At 40.5% G+C, this 20,721-nt stretch overlaps 2 protein-coding genes across 5 annotated transcripts; one reads left to right on the top strand and one right to left on the bottom strand.

Moving 5' to 3' along the window:
• The first annotated feature begins 2,279 nt into the window (after positions 1–2,279).
• Positions 2,280–12,782, top strand: LOC112288605 (kinesin-like protein KIN-4A). Of its 2 annotated transcripts, none has more exons than XR_016505542.1 (27): positions 2,280–3,748; positions 4,015–4,161; positions 4,354–4,506; positions 4,685–4,935; positions 5,250–5,437; positions 5,697–5,818; positions 5,930–5,969; positions 6,070–6,161; positions 6,309–6,422; positions 6,719–6,832; positions 6,939–7,016; positions 7,123–7,318; positions 7,529–7,647; positions 7,789–7,887; positions 7,989–8,102; positions 8,216–8,332; positions 8,508–8,588; positions 8,704–8,775; positions 8,877–8,973; positions 9,083–9,114; positions 9,225–9,322; positions 9,465–9,560; positions 9,772–9,966; positions 10,198–10,360; positions 10,479–10,556; positions 11,110–11,894; positions 12,084–12,782. XR_016505542.1 is itself a non-coding variant. In XM_073537272.2 (27 exons), exons 1-27 carry the CDS (start codon positions 3,563–3,565, stop codon positions 12,600–12,602), a joined length of 4,392 nt encoding a protein of 1,463 aa, XP_073393373.1. In that variant the 5' UTR covers positions 2,280–3,562; the 3' UTR covers positions 12,603–12,782. The 2 variants fall into 2 exon arrangements, 1 of the variants encoding a protein (XP_073393373.1); XM_073537272.2 differs by having other exon boundaries at positions 11,064–11,894.
• A 1,167-nt stretch (positions 12,783–13,949) lies between these two features.
• On the bottom strand, positions 13,950–20,688 carry LOC112288606 (light-mediated development protein DET1). 3 transcript variants are annotated; one of them, XM_024532971.3, is made up of 13 exons: positions 19,791–20,688; positions 19,530–19,658; positions 18,992–19,213; positions 17,864–18,532; positions 16,824–17,700; positions 16,415–16,599; positions 16,114–16,179; positions 15,825–15,881; positions 15,489–15,575; positions 15,170–15,349; positions 14,962–15,057; positions 14,612–14,711; positions 13,950–14,299 (listed from the first exon to the last, which is right to left on the bottom strand). In XM_024532971.3, the coding sequence occupies exons 3-13, from the start codon at positions 19,064–19,066 to the stop codon at positions 14,163–14,165; spliced, it is 2,529 nt and encodes an 842-aa protein (XP_024388739.1). In that variant the 5' UTR covers positions 19,067–19,213; positions 19,530–19,658; positions 19,791–20,688; the 3' UTR covers positions 13,950–14,162. The 3 variants fall into 3 exon arrangements, with proteins under 3 accessions (XP_024388739.1, XP_090110454.1, XP_024388737.1); XM_090254328.1 differs by having other exon boundaries at positions 16,415–16,608; positions 19,530–19,651; positions 19,791–20,686; XM_024532969.3 differs by having other exon boundaries at positions 16,415–16,608; positions 19,791–20,686.
• Positions 20,689–20,721: the final 33 nt, after the last annotated feature.

Raw genomic sequence — 20,721 nt, forward strand, 5'->3', positions numbered from 1 at the left:
TCCACTTCTTCTCCTATCTTTTGTAAGATATTGTTGATAATCTTTGTTATTGCTTTATTAATTTAAAGTACTTGTAGTAAAGCTTTTGCTTTTGCATTTGACAATAATGAATTGAATAATGTTGTAGCTTGGATTCGTGTTCCATTATCACCAAATAATCTTTTTTTGCTGCCAAAATTTAAATTAAGAGCTTTTGATTTTAGTACTGCATTTGAACCTAATAACAACCTACAACCCCTCAACAACAAAGTGATTAAAGATGATTATTATACCATGTTTTACTTAGATATAATGGATTGAGGAATTCAAAAGTTAGTAACAAAATTTGTATTCTTTTTCTTTTGACAAGTCTACTTGTCTTTGAAAGCAGTGAGTAATTTTTCAAGGATCATATTTGAGACCTATAGCCAAATGATGTAAGCACAAGCCAATCTAGCTTCATTTTGGCTTTACAAAACTCAATATGAAATTCCTTCAATTCTTTCTTGAGATTTTTTTAAAATTTCAGACATCTGGAATCATTCTCTTTAACTTGAGCCCCAGATTGATCAAGCTCTATTTTCAATGTAGAGATTTCATATTAGAACTTTTCAGTCTCTTCTTTTATTTTTAAGAATAGTGTTTGCTTCTCATGTTGCACAATAAGCTCTCTAGTATTCCATACTTCATCTCAATATTATATGTCAACTGACCATTTTTGAAACAAATCGTTATGTCTTATAGCTTCTTATATTAAAGAATACAAATAATCCAACAATCCTTCATCTTTGGCACAAACATATTCTATCAAGGATTTTAGGGTTATAAGTGGAAGTGGAGCTCTAGTCCTTGGATCAATTAAGTAAATATTTTTTTTAATTTATTCAAAAAAATATATTACATCTAAAATCTTTTTAAAAATCAAAATTTAAAATAATTCTTCCTAAGAATAAAATTACTTGCTATTTAATTTTTTTACATATACATATCTATCATATGTGAATGTTTCTAAATAATGATATTATATAAATAATTACTCTTGTATACCATCTATTTTAATTTAATTTAATAATAAAAAATTAAACATAAAATATAAGCATTAATCTTCAATACATATTTAAGATTTAAAACTCATAAACATTAGTTATTAAGATGAGCCATCTTTCAACTGTAAATATAGTTTATGAGATGATATTTAAGGCATGTGTGCAATAATGACCACTATTATTATGCAAATATCACTTATCTCTAGCTCAAAAACTAAACAATGACTAAACAAAAAATCACATGCAAATTGATTACTAATTTCAAAACTTTGATAAAATTTAAATAATAATATTTAAAGAATCTATTTTTCATATCTATAAATTCCAGTTTGATAGAATAAAATAATTAATATTTTAATAAAGATATTAGTACACAATAAAATTTCTATAAGGCTTTCATATATTATATTAGTATCTTTTGAAGAGTATTTTTTTTTATTAAGTAACTTATTTTTACACAAAATATTCTTTGATAATTTTTGAATAAATAAAATTTTATATAACAATTACATAAGTAATGATAAATAGAAACTAATAGAAATTGTTTTAATAATACTTTTTTCTTATAAATATGGTAAAACTTATACATCATAAAGTTTGCAAAAAAAAATGATTATTACCATTATCATTATTGCTATTAATTTTTTTAGATTTATAACAAAAAAAAGTATTTATGAGTTATTTTTCTTAAATAAAACCAACAAAAATAACAATATATTGTGCCTAGCCACAAAATTATAAAATTAGAAGAATAAAAGAGAATTTATTCAAAGTTGTTCATTAGCATGAACATCATTGTTGGTATGAATACTAATCTCAACTTTCTTATGGTCCTACTTTACTTTTGTGATGAAATTACATTATAACTCAAACTATGTAAAATATCTATCATTAAAGTAATTGGAATGGAGTATATGTATATATATATATATATATATATATAAATTGGAAGATATAATGCTAATAGACTAGATAAAGTTTTAGACTTTAGACTAGATCCCAATGTCTATAAATTCCAACAAATTTATGTCCAAAAACAATTCCTACTAACAAAACGACTATCTTCCACAACACCAATGATGCTATAAAAAAAGTATCGTATGTAAGCTTTGTTATCTAACTTACAAAAAAAAAAATCGACAAAGTTATGGTTTTGTGGCTTCTATACAAGCATACGATGCATTTAATTAAAATAAAAAGTTACACTACTTTAAAGCGAGGAACCCGAAGGGCCAAGGAGCGGCGCCTCGCTCGTGGTTTCGAAATCTCCTGAATAGACAGACACTATGGAATGGCGAGAGAGAGGGAGATTGACTCCCCAAGACATAGGGACTTAGATTCCTGAACTCGACCACTGTCTACGATTCGAAGTGGCGGATGGATGGCTCTCTCTCCCGTTGCGATGCGTTGCCCGTGACTCTCATTTGGTTACAGCACAGCCCTTTTGCCGCGTCGAGGTTTGAATTGCCATTGCAAAATGGCCGGGAACGTTGTTGGAGTTTATGTCAACGGCCGTATTCGATTTTTGAACAAGCTTCTTGACGGTTTTTTGAATGCGTTTCGGTGCAAATTTGCGCCTTCGTGCCAACTCTTGCACGCCTTCAGAGACGTGCTAGGTCTCCGAGGACTTAATATTGGAATGTAGTCAGTGAGATTCAGGGTACCTGGTGAGGAGAGGAGGGTACAGCAGGGCCAAGTTGCGAAGATATGTGGATGTTGCGAAAGCCGATTGCATTTGTTATGCAGATCGATCGCAGCTGTGTAAATTACTTCAACTGCCTAAGTTTGATTGTGAAATGTTGTGACCATTCAGAGTTAGAGATGAGTTGGAGTCGAGTTGTGTCCTATTACATTTGGATGTGCGTCGTTGTGGTCGATGTTAGAGTGCATTGGAACATTCTCTGGGTTGAAGAGTGGAGTAGTGTGCTTTGGTTGGCTAATTTGGTAGCAAATCGCGTCGGCGAAACCGAATGTAACTGTTAGTGTGGGAATGGTACATTTCGTTGCCAGTGCAAATTGCGAACGAGCCTTGCTTCTGTGTGCTCTTTTTTGAGAAGCTCCAGGAAATTCGCAGTTATCACGATCAAATGACTTCAATTCGTGTGAGGAACCGCTAAAATGCATGAGACTTGGCACATCAGTGCCGAGGCAGAGTGCTACTGATTTTTCAAGTACACTTGACCTACGCACATAGCAGGGTAGCTGGAGAGTCAATGGTCAGGCTAGAGCTTTCAACTAAACATATGACTCCAAGAAGCGAAGATGCAAGGAGTAGAGTACAATGACACCGTACTTGATGTTGATCACATCCTGTTGCTGTTTCACGGCCTTTTGTTATAATCTTCTCTAACATCATCACAACCCGAGCTTTTGCCTTAATAACATTCCTTCAAACAGCACAAATTGGGCCTCCAGTTTTCTCCAACTATTTGAATCTCTAGTGTAGCTTTTAAGGCCACTCTCCTCGAAGTACACAGGTTTCAGTGGTTTTCATATGCGGCCACGTAACTGGGAAGGCCTTATTCTATCAATTAGGAATGGCAATGGGGGTGGACTTAAAAAATGTTGCTGAAGGGCCAACTTCTGGAGAAGAGGGCACCTCTTTGGCAGAAAAAGAATCCTCTCAGGCCGTTCAAGTTGCCTTGAATATCCGGCCTCTAATTGCGTTGGAGCGTGCCCAGGGCTGCAAAGATTGTATTACAGTCGTTCCTGGTGAACCACAGGTGTTTTTCTTGCTCAGCTTTAGAACATCTGAAGTAACAATTTGTCTAACCTTGGAGAATCTGATCATGTTTCACTCTCTGAAATCTTGTCATGAAAAGGCCAGTTCCTTGTACATGTGTTCGTGTTCTCTCCATCGCGAGTTCTCTCCGCCATTGCGGATTATGTCATTGCATCTTGTAGCATGGGATTTTCTGTGCTACAATTGAGGATGTTCAGCGAATACTAATTGTTCTGAGAAGTAGAAAATGTCCTCGGGTCATTACAGGTTCGAATCGGCACTCACTCGTTTACATTCGATCACGTCTTCGGCAGCTCTGGTTTATCTCTCTCTGGACTGTATGAAAAATGCGTGAAATCGCTGGTGGATGGCTTGTTTCATGGCTACAATGCGACCGTATTGGCATATGGTCAGGTGCGAATTTAACACCAATATCAGACTGTTTTCGTATAGCTTACAGCTCCTTCATAATCTCATTTTTGATTGATCGCACTGCCGAATAGTAAGTGATGTAGATGAAACAAATTGATGGAGTATTACGCTCACCTATGTTGACGCTATTTCAGTGCACAAAGCTTCTTTAGATAACGACGGCTATTTCTGCAGACCGGTTCAGGGAAAACCTACACCATGGGCACTGCATATACAGTTGGGGGCAACATTGACGGAGTTATTCCACATGCAATGCAACACATCTTCAAGCAAATCGAGACTCTGAAGATTAAAACCGATTTCCAAATCAGAGTGTCATATATTGAGGTGTGAGTTCCTACAAGAACGGTCGTTGCTATGAAAAAGTGTTTTCTAATTCGGGTTCTCATCCTTCTCTTTTAGAAATGGACATCACCATGCTGAGAAGTGAACAAAATTGCACCCTTAAATCATTTAAATGTTCCCAAGCTTTCTAGTACGCTAATCACTCTCTTGAAGTCTTCAGATTTTAAAGGAAGAAGTTCACGATTTGCTGGATCCAAATCCACCGGCCACAGAGGCCAATTTTGGAGGGGGATCGAAGCCCATAACAGTGGGAAAACCTCCAATTCAGATTAGAGAGACAACAAATGGAGGCATAACTCTAGCAGGTGTTACGGAAACTGACGTGAAAAGTCTGGAGGAAATGGCAGCATGCCTGGAGCAGGGCTCGCTGTGTCGGGCCACTGCAAGTACGAGCATGAATTCCCAATCAAGGTGTGAGTTCTAGCTATCTTGCAGGGCTACTTACTTCAGAATTGGTGTTTGAAGAAAAGAGGAATTTAATGGAGTCGTGAATATTTCTCACAGTTTCATTTTGATACCTTATTCAGTGTTCGTACGTAAATTTACAGGGTTGAACAGCGAAATCACGAAGTGGAGTTAATCCTTAGTACCAGTCACTCGTTTCCATCTAAATTGTGAATATAACTTGAAAAAAAGTTCAGTGTTATCTTACGTCGGCCCAATTTTTTCGTTGTGGGCGCTTAACTTGTAAGTAATGATTTACAATGTTCCGTACTGCAACACAGTCGATCACATGCCATTTTTACCATAACGCTTGAGCAGCGTCGGAAATGGGAGATGCTTCCTGATGGAAATAACGCACTCCTAGAGGATTGCAATGAGGATTATTTGTGTGCGAAGCTGCACTTGGTGGATCTAGCGGGATCAGAAAGGGCTAAACGAACTGGAGCAGATGGACTACGATTCAAAGAAGGTAATCCAATTTATTTGTTAATTTTCTATTCACTCATTTCCTGGAGCTGTTTGATGGTCTGAGTTCCTGTCTTTGAACATCCACGTATATGAAACTGATGAGGTATGCTAAATGACTGAATCCTTTTCTCATAGCAGAGTGAGTAATCTTGCTTTTTGTAAAGTTCTGACGTGCTGCTTTCATTTCTTGATGCTACGGCACTCAAGTAGTTCGAGAAAGCGAGTATCTTTGAAAGTTATGTTTTCGACGGCTTTTGCAGGTGTGCAAATCAACAAGGGACTTCTAGCACTTGGCAACGTAATTAGTGCTTTAGGGGATGACAAAAAGAGAAAGGAGGGAGGTCACGTTCCTTACAGAGATAGCAAGCTTACAAGACTGCTGCAGGAAAGTGGATGCGTTGTCAGCATTTTAAAAATGCAGTATGTTGTATCTAAGTGGGAATACTAAAGATGTCAACTGGAAAGCTGATTATAATCCGTATTTTTGTGCCAACAGGACTCTCTCGGAGGGAATAGCAGCACTGTGATGATAGGTGATTACCAACTAATCAGTTTTTCGTATACCTACTTTTTAGCAAGTCTCTTGTTGCTTATTCTAATCGTTTTATTTATTTGTTTATTTTCCATTTGCAGCTTGTGTTAGTCCAGCAGACTCTAATGCAGAAGAGAACTTGAACACTTTAAAATACGCAAATCGAGCGCGGAACATACAAAATAAGCCAATGGTGAGAGCTACGCCTCGCAGTCCTAAATTTTTGCTTTGATTCAGACCCTATTGCACTATTCTTCACAGATCTTCTGTCGATCTTGCTCTGTGATTATGCAATCTCCTGAGGAATTTTGTTTCGATGATTGGCTGTTGTGTGGACTAGGTCAACCGAGATCCTCTGTCCGCTGAAATGCAGCGACTGAGACAGCAGCTTGAGCTGGCCCGGGTTGAGCTTCTCTGTGCAAGAGCTGGAGGATTGTCAAGTAATGACGTCCAGGTAGGCGTATGATCTGAGGCTCGAATCGCATGCTTTTATGCTGTTTCAGTTTGTTTAACGTGCTTCGTAGTCTGGGTACAAATCTGCAGGTTGTTTATGTCTGGTCGAAGAGAACGTAACTTATTTTATACACTCGTCTATGTTAAGACAAGATGTATTTTGAGAATCATACATCGAAAATACTGCCAACCTAAGTTCCTCATGTCCGAATGCTTTGGATTTTCCCGTCCTTAAGGCGCGTACCACTAGTGTCCCTTGTAAGTTTGTGTCCCTTCTTAGTCGTTTTTACTTTGCAGATTTTTAAACAGAAAATCGCATGGCTCGAGTCTAGCAATGTAGATCTTCGTCGAGAGCTCCATGAGGCTCAAGAGAAAATTACCTCTCTCTCACGAGCTGCTTCGGATTCGCGGGTAAGACTGCTGTAGAAATGTTCATCACATTTTCTGTACTTTCGTCAATATTTTTAACACACGTTGTCGCATGAACAAATTTCTCAAGGCTGGATTGGTTTTGTAGCATGAGCGAGATAAGTTATTAATCAAGCTTGATCTGCTACGGTCAGGGAAGGTATTTGAGAATGAGAATACCACTCAGGTACAGTATACTGATCCACGAATTAATTGATGATTCTGTTGTTTGATTTTCCTTAAAGTGAGGGAGCGTACTTCTGAGAACGTAATTGCTTGTATCTTGGACTCAGACTGAAGACCTGCTGAAGGACTACGCAAATAGAATTGAGGAGCTAGAATCTGAGGTGCAACAACTTCATCACGCGAAGTCATCGTCTGGAATCGCCACCACACCGCCCTACTCTGATGTCTTTAATGTTGTCAAGGGCAGCGCATCTAAAGCCTCTCCTCGAGTTCCAGAAGTCAATGGAGATATCTTATCACCTGGTACGGATTAGCGTGAATATCTGTCAACTTGTTGGTCTAATTGTTTGTTTGTGTTCTTGTGGAATCGAGTGACGCACTGAACTATCTGTGGGAATACCACATTACTTGTGAGTTGGCTTTGCTTCTGACTTTAACAGCTCATTTCAGTCTCTTCTAGTCTGCAGTTCGATTACTTTTTATGGACATATCATGACGGACGATCACGTGCAGGTGAGGGTTCTGGAGAGGTAGAGGCTGACGTTGTTGCCAAGGAGTTGGAATACACATCAGTACAGGCCGACTTAGACAAAGAATTGCAGGAATTGAATGAATGCCTGGAGCAGAAAGAGGTGATAACTGATCTTTTATGAAATCTTGTAATGTGAATGTCAACTTGCGAGATTTTTCCTTTGTTTAATAATCCCGAAACTCTTCTTGGGAATATCTTTGATTAAGGAATATCAGCAAACTGATGGATTATGTCCGTACAGGCAGAGATGAAATCCTTTATTCGAATTGATACGCTAGTCTTGAAGCAGCATTTCGAAAAGAAGCTGATTGAGCTGGAGGAGGAGAAGAGACTCTTGCAGGTAGGCTCACATTACCTTTGTGCTGCACCTTTACATGGGAAAGGACAAACCGGCTTGTCAAAAAATTACGTAAATTTTAAATAAGAGATTGTGTTTTGCAGAAAGAAAGAGACAAGTTGATGATGGAGCTGGAGACCCTTTCCCATGTATCCGACGAAAGTGCACAGAAACATCAAGATGCTTATACACAAAAATTGAATGAGCTGGAGACTCAGGTTTGTGGTTAGTGCCTTAAAACTGAATTTGTAGGAAGGGATTTTGTCAGTGGATATCTCGATCACCTGTCTCGTAGGAGTATTGACTTCATCTTACCGACTAATCGAACCAGATTGCGGACTTGAGAAAGAAGCAAGAGAATCAGACTCAACTTCTTCGTCAGAAGCAGCGCAGTGATGAAGCTGCCAAGGGTCTGCAAGATGAGATTGTTCGAATGAAGACTCAAAAGGTTAGCACATTATACTTTCATCATTCTTAAGAAATGTCTAGCGTGTGGCATATCCGTTGCAATATTCTGAGGCACAGAATCCCACCACCTTTCTAGGCTTTTCCCTTCGATATTTTCGTATGTATTCGTACTGGTGTTCGATTTGAAGCTAATTACCAGTGGTTTGCATCATCAGGTACAAATACAGCAAAAGATGAAGCAAGAATCTGAACAGTTTCGGTTGTGGAGAGCATCCAGAGAGAAAGAGGTTCTTCAGGTTAATTTCCATCACCTCTATCTGCCTAACTTCGAATCCAAGCTAAGCGTGGCTGCATGCTTTTTCAGAACCACAGTGTGATAGTAATTAATGATCCCATTTCGCATGCATACAGCTGAAGAAGGAAGGGCGTCGCAATATTTACGAGTTGCACAAGATTCAAGCTTTACACCTGCGCCAGAAAATGGTGAGTGTATCGAGATTCGCAATATATTCTGGTCTTACTGCCGATAATGTTGGGTGAAAGTCAATTTCAGCTGATCTTACAACTTGTATCCTCTTCTGCAGGTACTTCAACGAAAGACAGAAGAGGCTGCAACGGCGATGCGGCGTCTAAAAGAGCTCCAAGAGGCCAGGAAGTCCTCTAAAGACACTATGCCTAATGGTATCTCTTTCACTTCTGCCCAATCTTTGTTGTGGTTCAAACTAGAGTTTTGTGCTATCAGTTCAAGTCTTCAGCTTAATCTCCCTAACCCACCTCCTTGGTTTTGCAGGCACTTCACTTCTCGCCGGTCCTTCAGCACAGGTCTCACTCACGGTCGTTGGGAACTCACTAATTTGTCTCTGCTGAGCATCTAACCTAAGTTATTGTACTACAAATAGTATTCTGATAGAAGTAATGGGTGTAACTCGCAGAGCAATGAGAAATTATTGCAGCATTGGCTTGAACAAGAACTCGAAATGGCACTTCGGGTTCATGAAGTTCGTTCTTCTGCTGAGAAACAGAAGGAAGAGTAAGTGTTCCTATCTTGGTTCTTTGCAAAGTGGTTTCAACTTCCTATTGCCAATGATATTCCACATAGGTTGTGATTTTGTAAGTAAAAGATCTTCAGTATTTAATATTTTCATTGTAAATCACCGTTTCTTTAAAAACAGACGTGCTGCGACAGCGAAGGAACTGATGGAACTAAGACTACAAGCTGATAGTAAACTTGCTTTTGCAAGTGATCTTGATGAGGGGTCCAACGCCAGGTACGCAAAATATGTCGCTATTTCCCTCATAATAATTGGTGGTCGATGTCGCCGTGTGATGGATGTGATGTTTTACATGTCTGACGTACACCTTAAATGTCTTTTGTGTAATCTCTCAACGGTGCTTAGCATGCTGTAGACCTGCCGTTAATGTTCTGTTTAGATTGTCATATGAGTAGCCTGTAATGTAAGTGGAGGTTACATTTTGCAGACACGCCCGGATCGCTTACTTAGAGAGCCTTCTAAGCTCCTCTTCTGGAGATATGGTGGCGATGGCTTCACAGCTGTCGGAGGCGGAAGAACGTGAAAGAGCCTGCAGTGGTCGGGCACGTTGGCAGCATTTGCGCTCCATGGGGGATGCGAAGATCCTCTTACACCTCATGTTTGATGTCACATCCTATTCCAGGTTTGTTCATACCGATGTACCATCCCAACATTATGTCGTACATATCCGTAACTAGTCTTTTCCAAAACTCGTTTGCATACGCTATCCAACGGTCTCTTCTAGCCATGTCCCTTCGGTATTCAGCCATCTACTTGGATGTGTGCCCGACTGTAACCTTGCCTCTCATCTCTCATATTTTGTTTCATTGTCGAATCATTCGTTACGGCTAACTGTCTCGTGAATTTGTTTCAGATGTCGGTTCAAAGATCTTGAAGACGAGAACAAGGAATTGAAGGAGAAGCTTGCAGAAGTCGAGGGCCTTCTAAAACATGCGGAGGTGCAACGTCAGGAATTTGAAAGACAAAATCTGCTAGCAAATCAGGCCTTGTCTAAGGCTTTGGTAGCAGCCAGCAAGGTAAGTCGTTTTTCAAAGACAACTTCTCAAGCAGATAAATTCATATCATTTCAAAGGCCATGTATAGATCCTTCTTCTCTCTCGAATTAATGAGTTTTACGTATTGGTGTGAACTCAGTCGGGGATTGAGATCGAGAACAACGACATTGGGAGCGAAGGTTCACGCAAAACTGATGTGACTTTTGACATTCGGAAGGTATGCCGCTGATTCGCTATTCTATGTTCTCCATGATCCACCAGCATTCTTGTTTGTGTTCTTGGGTTTAGGTCTCATTCTTGGGTATATGAGGTTATGATGAATCTTTAGATTGAATTATGCTATTTACTTCCAGATCACTCCAGGGAATGGTTGAATCATTTCCAGAACAAGACTTTTAATGGTCACATGCCTCTATTTGTAGCTACTGTCTTCTTAATCGTCAAGAAATTTAGAGCAACAAATTGGTGTTGTATTCGAATTCCATTTCAATTTTATGAATTTACATTTAATTTTCCACCAACAGAATCAGTTTAGCATTGCATTTAGAACCTTCTTTAAGAGTTAGAAGTATCTTAATTACAGTAAACATAATCAATTATCACACACAAAAGTTCATAAATTTTCATCTGCCGAATTATTTTGTTTTCTTAACTTGATTGCCTTGCTGCAAAGCCATCCTCGATCAATTTTTTTTTTTTTTTTTTTTTTTTTTTTACTGTGAAGGTATCGCGCGTTCCCTCAACAGTCCGGCACTCTCTTCTGGAATCAGATATGGATTTGTCGGATTCGGAATCAGAGTTTGAGATTTGTACCAGTTTCTCCGACACCGAGTCAGACTTCGGAGAGAATGACAAATCTTACGAAAGACTTGTAGCTCGTAAGGCACAATCAGGAACCCGCGCTCTCTTGGGTCGACGAAAGCACCCTTCTGTTAGCAGAAAATCTAGCACTGACTCACAGCACCCGTTGCACTCGAGTGAGCTAGGTTCTGCGGAGAATGATCGTTTAAATGGGTCAGGCTGTGCAGTCTTTTCCGAGATCAAAGAGTCCAAGTTTGATCATTGCTGCTATTGCTCTCCATGGTCGGGCTGTAAAACCAAGAAATGTGAATGCAAAGCAGCCGGTGGTTTCTGCGGACCGGAGTGTAGATGCAAAATCGGTCGATGTGCTAACCGCTGGGAGATTGCTGCGGTTGGAGCGCCACTGCTGTCCGCTAATCCACTAGCACCTGTTCAAGCAGAGATGACAGCGGCCATGGGGGGTCTCCGAGTTGATGAGACACCGCAGCAGCGATGCATACTCAGTGGGGATCTCAAAACTGAGAGAGAGCAGCCAGGCAGTCCATCTTCTGAGATTGAGCAAGCTTTGGTGAGGAAGGGAGTGCCGTTATTGGATTCGGCATGGAAGAACAGTCTACACAGCAGTCCCCTGAGTCCTGAAGAGCAACAATATTCTGAAGCAACGGTGTCCCTTGGGACAAGAAATAAGAGAAAGAAAGATGAGGTTGGGACCAAAAGACCTCGTCGACCACTATCAGATATCGGAAATAATAAGGTATACTGTACTTACCCTGCGTTCTGCAATTCAGCACATGCTGGGCACCCAATTCTCCCAATTTATTCTCACCATTCATTTTCACTCCACTATGATGCAGTTCAATTTCTCGAATTATTATCTATAACCCTCACATCAGGTTCGATGTTTGTTCGACCACATGACCACATGGTCTGTCTTGCCCAACAGATATTGTCGAAGCCCCGCATCGATCGCCCCCTCTTGAAATCTAGACGAACGGTCCCACGTGGTTTAATTCATCTAGTGTCCGTCCCATCGCCAGCTCCGCAGCAGTCAGCTGCCATCGCCGATGCCACCACGCCACCAACAACTCCTGCCCTTGTAACTGGGGCTGCTGCTTTAGCAGCTAATTCCACGGCGTTTGTATTCAGGTCCACAATGCGGTCAGTACGAGGCCGACTGAGCGCTCCAGAAAACTTTGTTCCTTCGTTGAAAACGAAAGCAGTCGATTCGATTAACAGCGCAGTTTTAGGACCGCGGGAGCATGTTGTACCTCCTGGGGTACATCCTTCTCTTCCAAGGACTGGCCACAGCCCTTTGAGAGTGCGGTCGGATTCGACCTGGAAAAACGTCGAAGTTGATGAATCAACACCCAAAAGTAGGCGAAGGGAATTCAGCAGTGGCCACAGAAGGGAGGGTGCGGCGGGTGACAAAGAGAATTTTCGAATGAACTCGCGAAGATTGTAACGATTCGAGCTGTATTTAGTGTGAATTTGTATTTAGTGGGCACAACTGACCTACAGAAATCGTAGAAAGTACGTTTTCAGTTGGAGTGAACCTGTATTCGGTTCTTAGAAAATCTTATGACTCCAATTCAACATTCGTACATTTAATTCAATCACCTTCTTTGTGATTCCATTCTACCCATGACACCTTGCATTTGCTTCTTCTGCTCATGATACATTCCTTGTTTACGCAAAGTCTTAAAGTTGCTTTATATTGGAGTATATCAAATCCGAAACATGTGAAAGGTTGGAAGTCGAGAGTTGTCTGAGTTGCCAAACATCAAAAGAATATCAAGTAAACACTAAAGACCAAGAATTTTACAAGTGCTTTGTGCTCAAAACATGCTGTCAGTTTTTTAATGAATTTATATATATATATATATATATATATATATATATAAAGGATGTATATCTATTATCTACTACACATATGCATATAAAAATTCTACAAATGGTATGTGCATAGCTTCTTTAAGTGATGTATAAACTATAGGAAATAAAACTACTTAATTAATTCTAGTAAGAAATTATTTCACAAATTGTTTCTTTTTTTTTTTTGTTGATTTTATTGGTTGTATTTTTATGCACAATTTTGCAAATAATAATTTTATGAACTTAAATTTTATGTTCGGATCTATTTTGTAGATTTTTAATGTTATAAAATCTACTTTGACCTACTTTAATTATTTTATGATATATATTGTAAGTCTTATTTTTTCAAGCAATTAGATTCAAGTATTGTGGAAATGATATCATGGATATTTCTTTTAAAATCTAAAAGAAAAAAAAAAAAAAAAAAAAAGAAAAAAAAAAAAAACTTAGTAATGATGTAAATCATGAATGCAAAAAGTTTAAAAAGTTCACATAAAAAATAATTCAAAGTTGTAAACAAAGCACAAATTAAATATTACACGGATACAAAGTGTTTTTTGTTGCACAATCTTGGTGGATATAATGGTGTGTCTATATTAGAATAGAGAAGATGCAATTTTGTTGTAGAAATGAATGAAGTGTAAGATAATCTCTTAGTTCTTTATGCTTAGTTGTGCTAGAGCTTCTCTTTACTTTTTGTTATTTCCATTGTTTTGTATGATTCTTAACTACACATTAATATATAGGATGTTATAGAATTTGATGCTATTTTTTTTTTGTTTTTGTTTTTTCATTGAGGGCTACTTAAAAGGAAAGAAAGTAGCCTATATTGCAATTTGATATTACATCAAAGAAGCTACTTGAACCCGAAATGCGAAAAAACGACAACCATTAAGATATAACCATAAGCCAAGGAATAACTTGCCACTGAGCACGATTAGCATCAACCTTTATTGACCTCAATAGAAGCTCATGTTAAAAACTTTATTATTTTTTTCAAAAGATCAATGGCTGGTAGAAAAATAAAAAACCACCCAACGAACAAAACTTGTTAGACATGCTGTAAAAGTAGAAGCCCCTTTGAGGCCTTTGAACTTGACTTACCAGTATTCAAATCTTTGCAGATCAAAAATCTCAAGTAAACATGATATCATTTTCTGAAGTGGAAGTTTACAACAGTGGTCTGCATGAATGACTGCTGCACAGAGATGACAAAGGGGAAAATGGGATGGAAGAAGAAGGATGCTACACGTTTGATGTGGCTATCGTTTGAACCAAACTCAGTACCTGCCACCCATTCAACAAGTAATCTTAGAACAAATCGCTCTACAAATGTGACTTCACGTATTAACTCGAAGCTTCTACCCATAACTCACAGCAAACAAATAATTTGGAGCTCATTGGCAGACATGCGAACTCCGCCAAAATTCAATAACATGAGCAACCCTTAACACCTGCTAGATCGGACTGGGTAGCCCACCAGCATATTAAAGTCCGTCTACCCCTTTTTAATGTAGATTTGAAAACAAGCGCAGATGACAAACGCCAATCCAATCAACGCACACCACCAATAGCATTCAAGAGAATTATGCATAATACCAGGATTAATTTTGAACTTGAGTATGTTGGGCCGCCGCCTGGATATGAATTTGATAGGATGCTCCATGCAAGGCTTTTGTCGATCAGTAGCTGATATCAACTGCAACGTCACAGTGGCAGGTGACTCAGTTCAACTGTTTCCATGCCAATTCTAAGCTAAATAACCCATTCAACATTCATAAATTCATAAACTAGTCATTGAATTGCTTAGTCTACGACAGAGATACGCATCAATGCAGTGAAACCGGAAAATCAACTGACCATCTCACCCCAAAAAGCAGTTCATGACATGATAGATGGCAAATGCTAAAACAATACCAATGTACAGTTCTTTTGTAGCGAATGCGAACCTTTTCATCGTAGTGGAAGAGGTATTGGTCGAAATAAGGTGACGGACTTAGAGACTGGGAGTTGTGGGGAAGAGAAGCCAAGGTTCTTCTTACTACCTGCACGGTGCAGAGATTGGTATAATTCAGTAGTCTTACAGATCATCCCTACATTATCTGAAAAGAACATTTGTAACTGCAGCTGACCTAGAGTCGTTGAAGTGGAATATACCTGCGGATAAGTACTAACTTTGCTGGTCATGCTGACCGCCTTCTGTTTTTGCAACTGCTCTCGAGCGAAGGAGTTGTTTGAATAGCTAGAAATAAAATTCATATACAAGGGGTATTGTGGAGCCATTCTGAATTGATCACTGTATCGCTCCACACACTGCAGCAACTCTTCTGAGTTGTTCTGTTCCAAAGCAATAAGATTAGCAGTGTCACGAAATCCACTGTCAAGTACACTAACTTAACCAAAAAAAAAAAGCACTTAACGTTAAGGTTAAGAATAGTAAGAGGGAATACTTTTCCAGAGAGGACCTTCCAATTACCTGATAGAAACCACGCATATCTGTAGTCTCCATATTGTAGACTGCCAAAAATGATGTTTGATTAGAGGCTTCTGAGTTTCGCGCCACCTGCATAACCCCATCGACGAATCTAATAAATTCCCCAAAACAACACACAAACGGCTGTAGATGTTTTTCCAGCAACACGCAATGAGTTTGAAGTGCGTGAGAAACGCAGTTGCAAAATCTAATTGAATAAGTCTGATGAAATAAGAAAATCATCTGTCTTGAAAAAGAGGTGTTAAAATGTGGACGACAATGTGCAAAAGCCACCCCAAGCGAGACCACAGAAAAGAAACAAAGCTCAGAAATACTCACCAAACCATCAATGCTCCCAAACCTAATAAGTAAATGACAACGATCCAAAAATTGTACCTATCACAACACTGACGCAGATCAGTCACTATAATGAAACATTTGTACCATCTATTGTAGCTCATCATTTGGGGAGAGCATCATGAGAAACAAACAAAATCAAACAAACAACAAACGTTCCTAACAGACAACTCAGAACCTGTTCGAAATACTTCTATTCAAAATTAGCCTATCAGTAAGTAGAGTTCACAAACTAGCTAAATTTTCTGTTGTAATTAAGCAACACATGTACCTTCCACATAACCAGATCCACAAATTGCTGGAAGTTAAAATAAAAGCGCTTCAGTTGTGTAACCTTCTGCACGCATACAGAGGATACACCAGACTTAAACAAAACAACATGAAACCAAGTAAGAGTGTCAAATTAAGCTTCCCAAAGCTTCACTATCACAACCAAGCATAACTCAAATAATAAAGTGGTAACAAAACCAATAAAAATAACAATAAGTGCCTAAAAGTAGTCAATAAGTTTTGCAACATCAATAACAATTCTCCAAAAACATCATTTCACGAGGGCACCACTAAGAACGTACCGCCGCAGGAGTTAAATTGTCGTTTTGAATACATTGCAAGATGAAGGATAACAATCGGTGCTTCAGTCCACCAAGTATCTGGCTGCATTGCTGCTGAAGGTCTTCGGGCCTTGCATCTATACCCGCATTGGAATCGATGATGTCACCTCCCCTACCGTTCCCAGATGGGTGAGCAAGTGAAGGTGCTGTAACCCCTGGTAGTTATTATTATCAGAAACTATGTGACATGTGATATCGAGGCTTGGACAAGCTTGTGAATTTCACCTTGTATGAGATTATGAGTTCCTGATACTACTATAACACTAATACATGTGGACTTTCTGATAAAGCGAGCAATAGATACAAATCTGAACATTGAGTTCTAACAGACACATCAGTCAGTCAGTCAGCTAAAAGTTACTTGAGATACCTCTGGAAAAGGTCGCACCCAAGTCTCCATTCGCTCCACCGGATCTCGATAACAGATTAAAAGGGCCAGCCTGAGGGTTAGCCTCGTCCTGGGAAATAGCCTCGTCCTGGGAAATAGCCTCGGCTCCCCTGAATGAGGACCTACTACTAATCAAGGTGGACGCAGGACGTGTTGAAAGCCCATGTTCTTCAATGCTGCTAAGATGTCCATGAGCTTGTCCCAATTCCATCACGACGTTGTCGCCGCTAGAAGAAGTCCCGTTCCCGTTGCCAGAGAAATTCCCATTAAACCGGCGACGCCCTACAACACTCTCATAAGCGGCGTACTCCCCACGGCCACCTAAACCTTGAAAACCGTGGGGATGTTCTCGTCCAGTTCTTCTTGTACCAAGTTCCACTCCAGCTACACCAGGCTGTTGATGTCCTCCAGTAGAGTCTTCATACTGGCTGTATTCCCCACCCAGCCTCAAATGACGCCCTGGAATGGAAGAAGGGTCGGGCTCATGCTCCACAAAGCGCCACACATGAACATTGTCTTGGGTGTTAACGGGGTGATTCCTTGGCTGCAGTCTGATACTCCCATCAACGTCAACGGAGCTTGAGAAAAAGCCTCGAAAGTAATCATCGTAGAGCACATCGAGTATATCAACACCAGGCTGATTGCCACTGGAGGGGCTCTCAGAGGCTTGCATGGAGGTGCCTGGGTCATCTAAAGGGTTACGCAACCACGGCCGCCTGCCACTGCCATTACCATTGCTATTTCCACTTGTCCGCGGCTTGCTCCCAAAGAATTTCACAGGTGCTGCTGATCCTGACTCGGAGATCAAACCCCTTGCTTTTCGCTGAGCTGCCTGCTCCTGCTGAAACCGAGCCTCTTCCTGTTTCACATGCGACAGTTGGTTGGACTCAATAAAAAGCATTCGCATCGAGAGCTGCAAACACATTGCTGATAGAGTGGAAAGCAGAGAAGATGATGATTACCAACTTCGCAAAAACCTAAAAATATGTACATCACTATACTGGAGAAAGGAGAAAGTTGACCTGAGACAATGAATTAAGAAGGAGCTCATCATCCTCTCGACAGAATTCACCAATAGTTCGAATATCAAGAAAGAGGCCACCATCTCGAATCTGAAGAATGTGGATTCGCTGAAACCGCACAGACAAAATAGCCAACAGGTCATCATGCAGAAAGACGCCTTGGTTGTGCGCAAGATGGATGTAATCATCCTGGAAAACTGATCGAGCTGTGATGACCCCATCCGCTAGCCGGACGACTAGAAAGGTTATCTTCTCTATGCAAGGAACCCCTGCAACGGCGCCCCGAGTTGCTGGTGCAGGGGTAACATTGTGTTGATCTGGAGCCGTTGAAGTTGCAAATATCCCATACAAATTGTTCTCAGTGGACAGGAAAAAATCCTTGCATATGCCCTCGTTGAGACCCGTGGCCAGAGGAATACGATGCAGCAAGCTAAAATGGCTCTCAAACTTGTTAGCTCCCGCAGGAAGCTCATCGACGTATTCGGAAGTCTTGGAGTGGTAGGAGAGCCATAGCGGCCGATAGATGAGCAAATCTTGGGAACTTCGACTGAAACAGACCAAGTACTGTCCATCATTTGTGAAGCGGCGCCACCACTGATCGGGACAGTCCACTTCGTACACCGTGTGGCTCGGAACTACATTTTCATAAAAGCCTCGTGCTCGATGTATCTGAGAGAAATAATGCAACGACCAGAGATGACACCAATGCGTTCTTGCAACAAATTGGATAATAATAAATTCAACCCCGTAAGCAAACAGCCATTGAATGCATCAGCACCACTTGCGATGAGTTGACAACAATTCTCAACAACAATGAGACACAGGCCAGAAGCAACCTGGCTCAAACGAGGCTGGCAGTGTTTGAGAGAGCCTCTTAAACATAAAAACTTTGGCTAAACTAGCATTATACTCACTCATATCTGGACAGCGTCTCCCACTTCGTCAACCCATCATCGTTCAACGATATTCTAATACTGATACTATTGAAAGAAATTCAACATTAGTCATCCGAACTTCGCTGAATTTTACACTGGCTTGTTCACTCATGGGAAAACGCTGCTGGAAGTAGAGTGAAGGGAAATGAAGTGAAGGAAGAGTGGTGAATAATTGAATGATCTCAGAACTTACATGTGTATTGGGAGGGGCACGGCTGATTTGACGAGAAAAAAGCCGATGAACAATGTTCTCACTCTGCTTCCACATTCATAAATTAGCCCTAGCAGCACCGCAGGAGCCCACCCTCGGGAATACTTGGTTTTGGTGAAGCACCTGCTCCCACGCACACTGTTACATACTCCCAAACGCCCTGTTCGCCGCCCTCAGCACCATGTACAACATCCGACACGATACCTGCGAAAGGAGAGCAACAATAAATCCAGCACAAATAGCATGCATTTAGCTTGCGTCATTTCCATCACAGTACTCTGCACACTACTGGATAAACGCCACGATTGGTAGTCCAAATTGAGCAGATATGACTTGCGGTGCCTTGCCATGACTAGCCAAATAGCTCAAAAATTGACATCGGTAAGCTCGTTGTGCATGGCCCAACATGGCCCGGCTAGGAGATATTCGTGCTGGAACTTTCAGAAAGATGGAGTAGAGTCCAAACCAAGTCCTCATGGATAGACGCAATTGACAAAAAGCAAACGATAGAATATCGTACCCTGATTTTTCAGAAGATATATCCTAATCCAGTGATACGCAGTCTGTATCTCGTGTCTCGAGGCGGTCTTCAGCTGGTAAGCTGGGCAATATGAATATGATGCTGTAGCAAGATACGGTGGCCTGTTTCCTTTACAACCACGTATTAATTTTCAGGATTTTCGTCGCACGATCATAAAATTCTTTAGTAGTGATTGATTTCTGTTGGATGACCTGCTATTTATTTACTAGACAGTACGAGTACAGAAAGAGACAAGCTAACCTCTTGAGATTATAGTTTTGAAACTTATGGAGATGAACCATATAACGCGTCAATCAAGCGAATATCACTGCCGAGTCCTCCCTTTGAAATGGACGTTGCAACATGATTCCTTTTTCTTCCAAACACTCTCGTTTGCTTCACACGAAACCCTAACCATTCTGCACTGAATACAATGCACCCAGCTAATTACGAACGAACCACCATGCTCAAATTCCAAGAAGACGGTATCGAACTGATAACTGGTAGTTCCAACTAGGTCATCTACCAAATGCACCACCGAATACTGCTCGCTTCTTTCGCAAAGAAGCCACCTTCCTACTGCACATGTTTCAGCTCTCGCATGGAGCCCCTCTCAACTTCGATGCTGCAGAAGAAATCCCCGCACCCCTAAAATCCTCGCATGCAATATCCTAAGATTGCTCTTTGCAGAGATACGAAATGTTGAAATTCTTCCTCGGCGGCCACTACGTCCTCGCACAAATTGACTCGCTCCTGACGAATGAATGAAGGATTCCAAAAACAGTATCCAAACAAGACAGTCTACGAAATGGCAGTGTGCTTGCTAAAATCGCAAGATACCCTTCCTCCAAGTAGCTGCACCTCAATTAGTTGGAAATCCTTTGACAAAAAGACAAACAATCTGCCGCACAGTTGCGACGACTACTGCTACTTACAAAGAGAAATAGCAGAAACCAAAATGATGTAAGCCACACTTATCCTCTCAGCCAAAAAAGTGGTACAGGCAGACTGAACCTCCAAAGCCCATAAATCTGCTCTGTCCCCACAATCAAAGTCAAAGGGTACAAGGAGGGAACAATCCAGTCTGCCTGTGCTCGAATCTCCTAAACCCCTGCATATGTTATCACTTGCGAAATTGCTCCATGCACGGAATGAGCCCAGAAGCTCAACAAATCCCTGCCAAGCTGCCCAA

The sequence above is a fragment of the Physcomitrium patens genome, chromosome 11 (assembly GCF_059467195.1).
Source record: "Physcomitrium patens ecotype Gransden chromosome 11, ASM5946719v1, whole genome shotgun sequence".
Classification (NCBI taxonomy): domain Eukaryota; kingdom Viridiplantae; phylum Streptophyta; class Bryopsida; order Funariales; family Funariaceae; genus Physcomitrium; species Physcomitrium patens.

Coding starts and splice junctions, on each gene's coding strand:
- LOC112288605 (XM_073537272.2), top strand. CDS start 3,563: ATGGCAATGGGGGTGGACTTAAAAAATGTTGCTGAAGGGCCAACTTCT. Junction 7,648..7,788: donor AATGCCTGGAGCAGAAAGAG/GTGATAACTGAT, acceptor ATGTCCGTACAG/GCAGAGATGAAATCCTTTAT. Junction 8,776..8,876: donor TACACCTGCGCCAGAAAATG/GTGAGTGTATCG, acceptor CCTCTTCTGCAG/GTACTTCAACGAAAGACAGA.
- LOC112288606 (XM_090254328.1), bottom strand. CDS start 19,066: ATGTGGAAGCAGAGTGAGAACATTGTTCATCGGCTTTTTTCTCGTCAA. Junction 16,180..16,414: donor ACAATTTAACTCCTGCGGCG/GTACGTTCTTAG, acceptor GTATGCGTGCAG/AAGGTTACACAACTGAAGCG. Junction 15,350..15,488: donor ATATGCGTGGTTTCTATCAG/GTAATTGGAAGG, acceptor GCTTTGGAACAG/AACAACTCAGAAGAGTTGCT.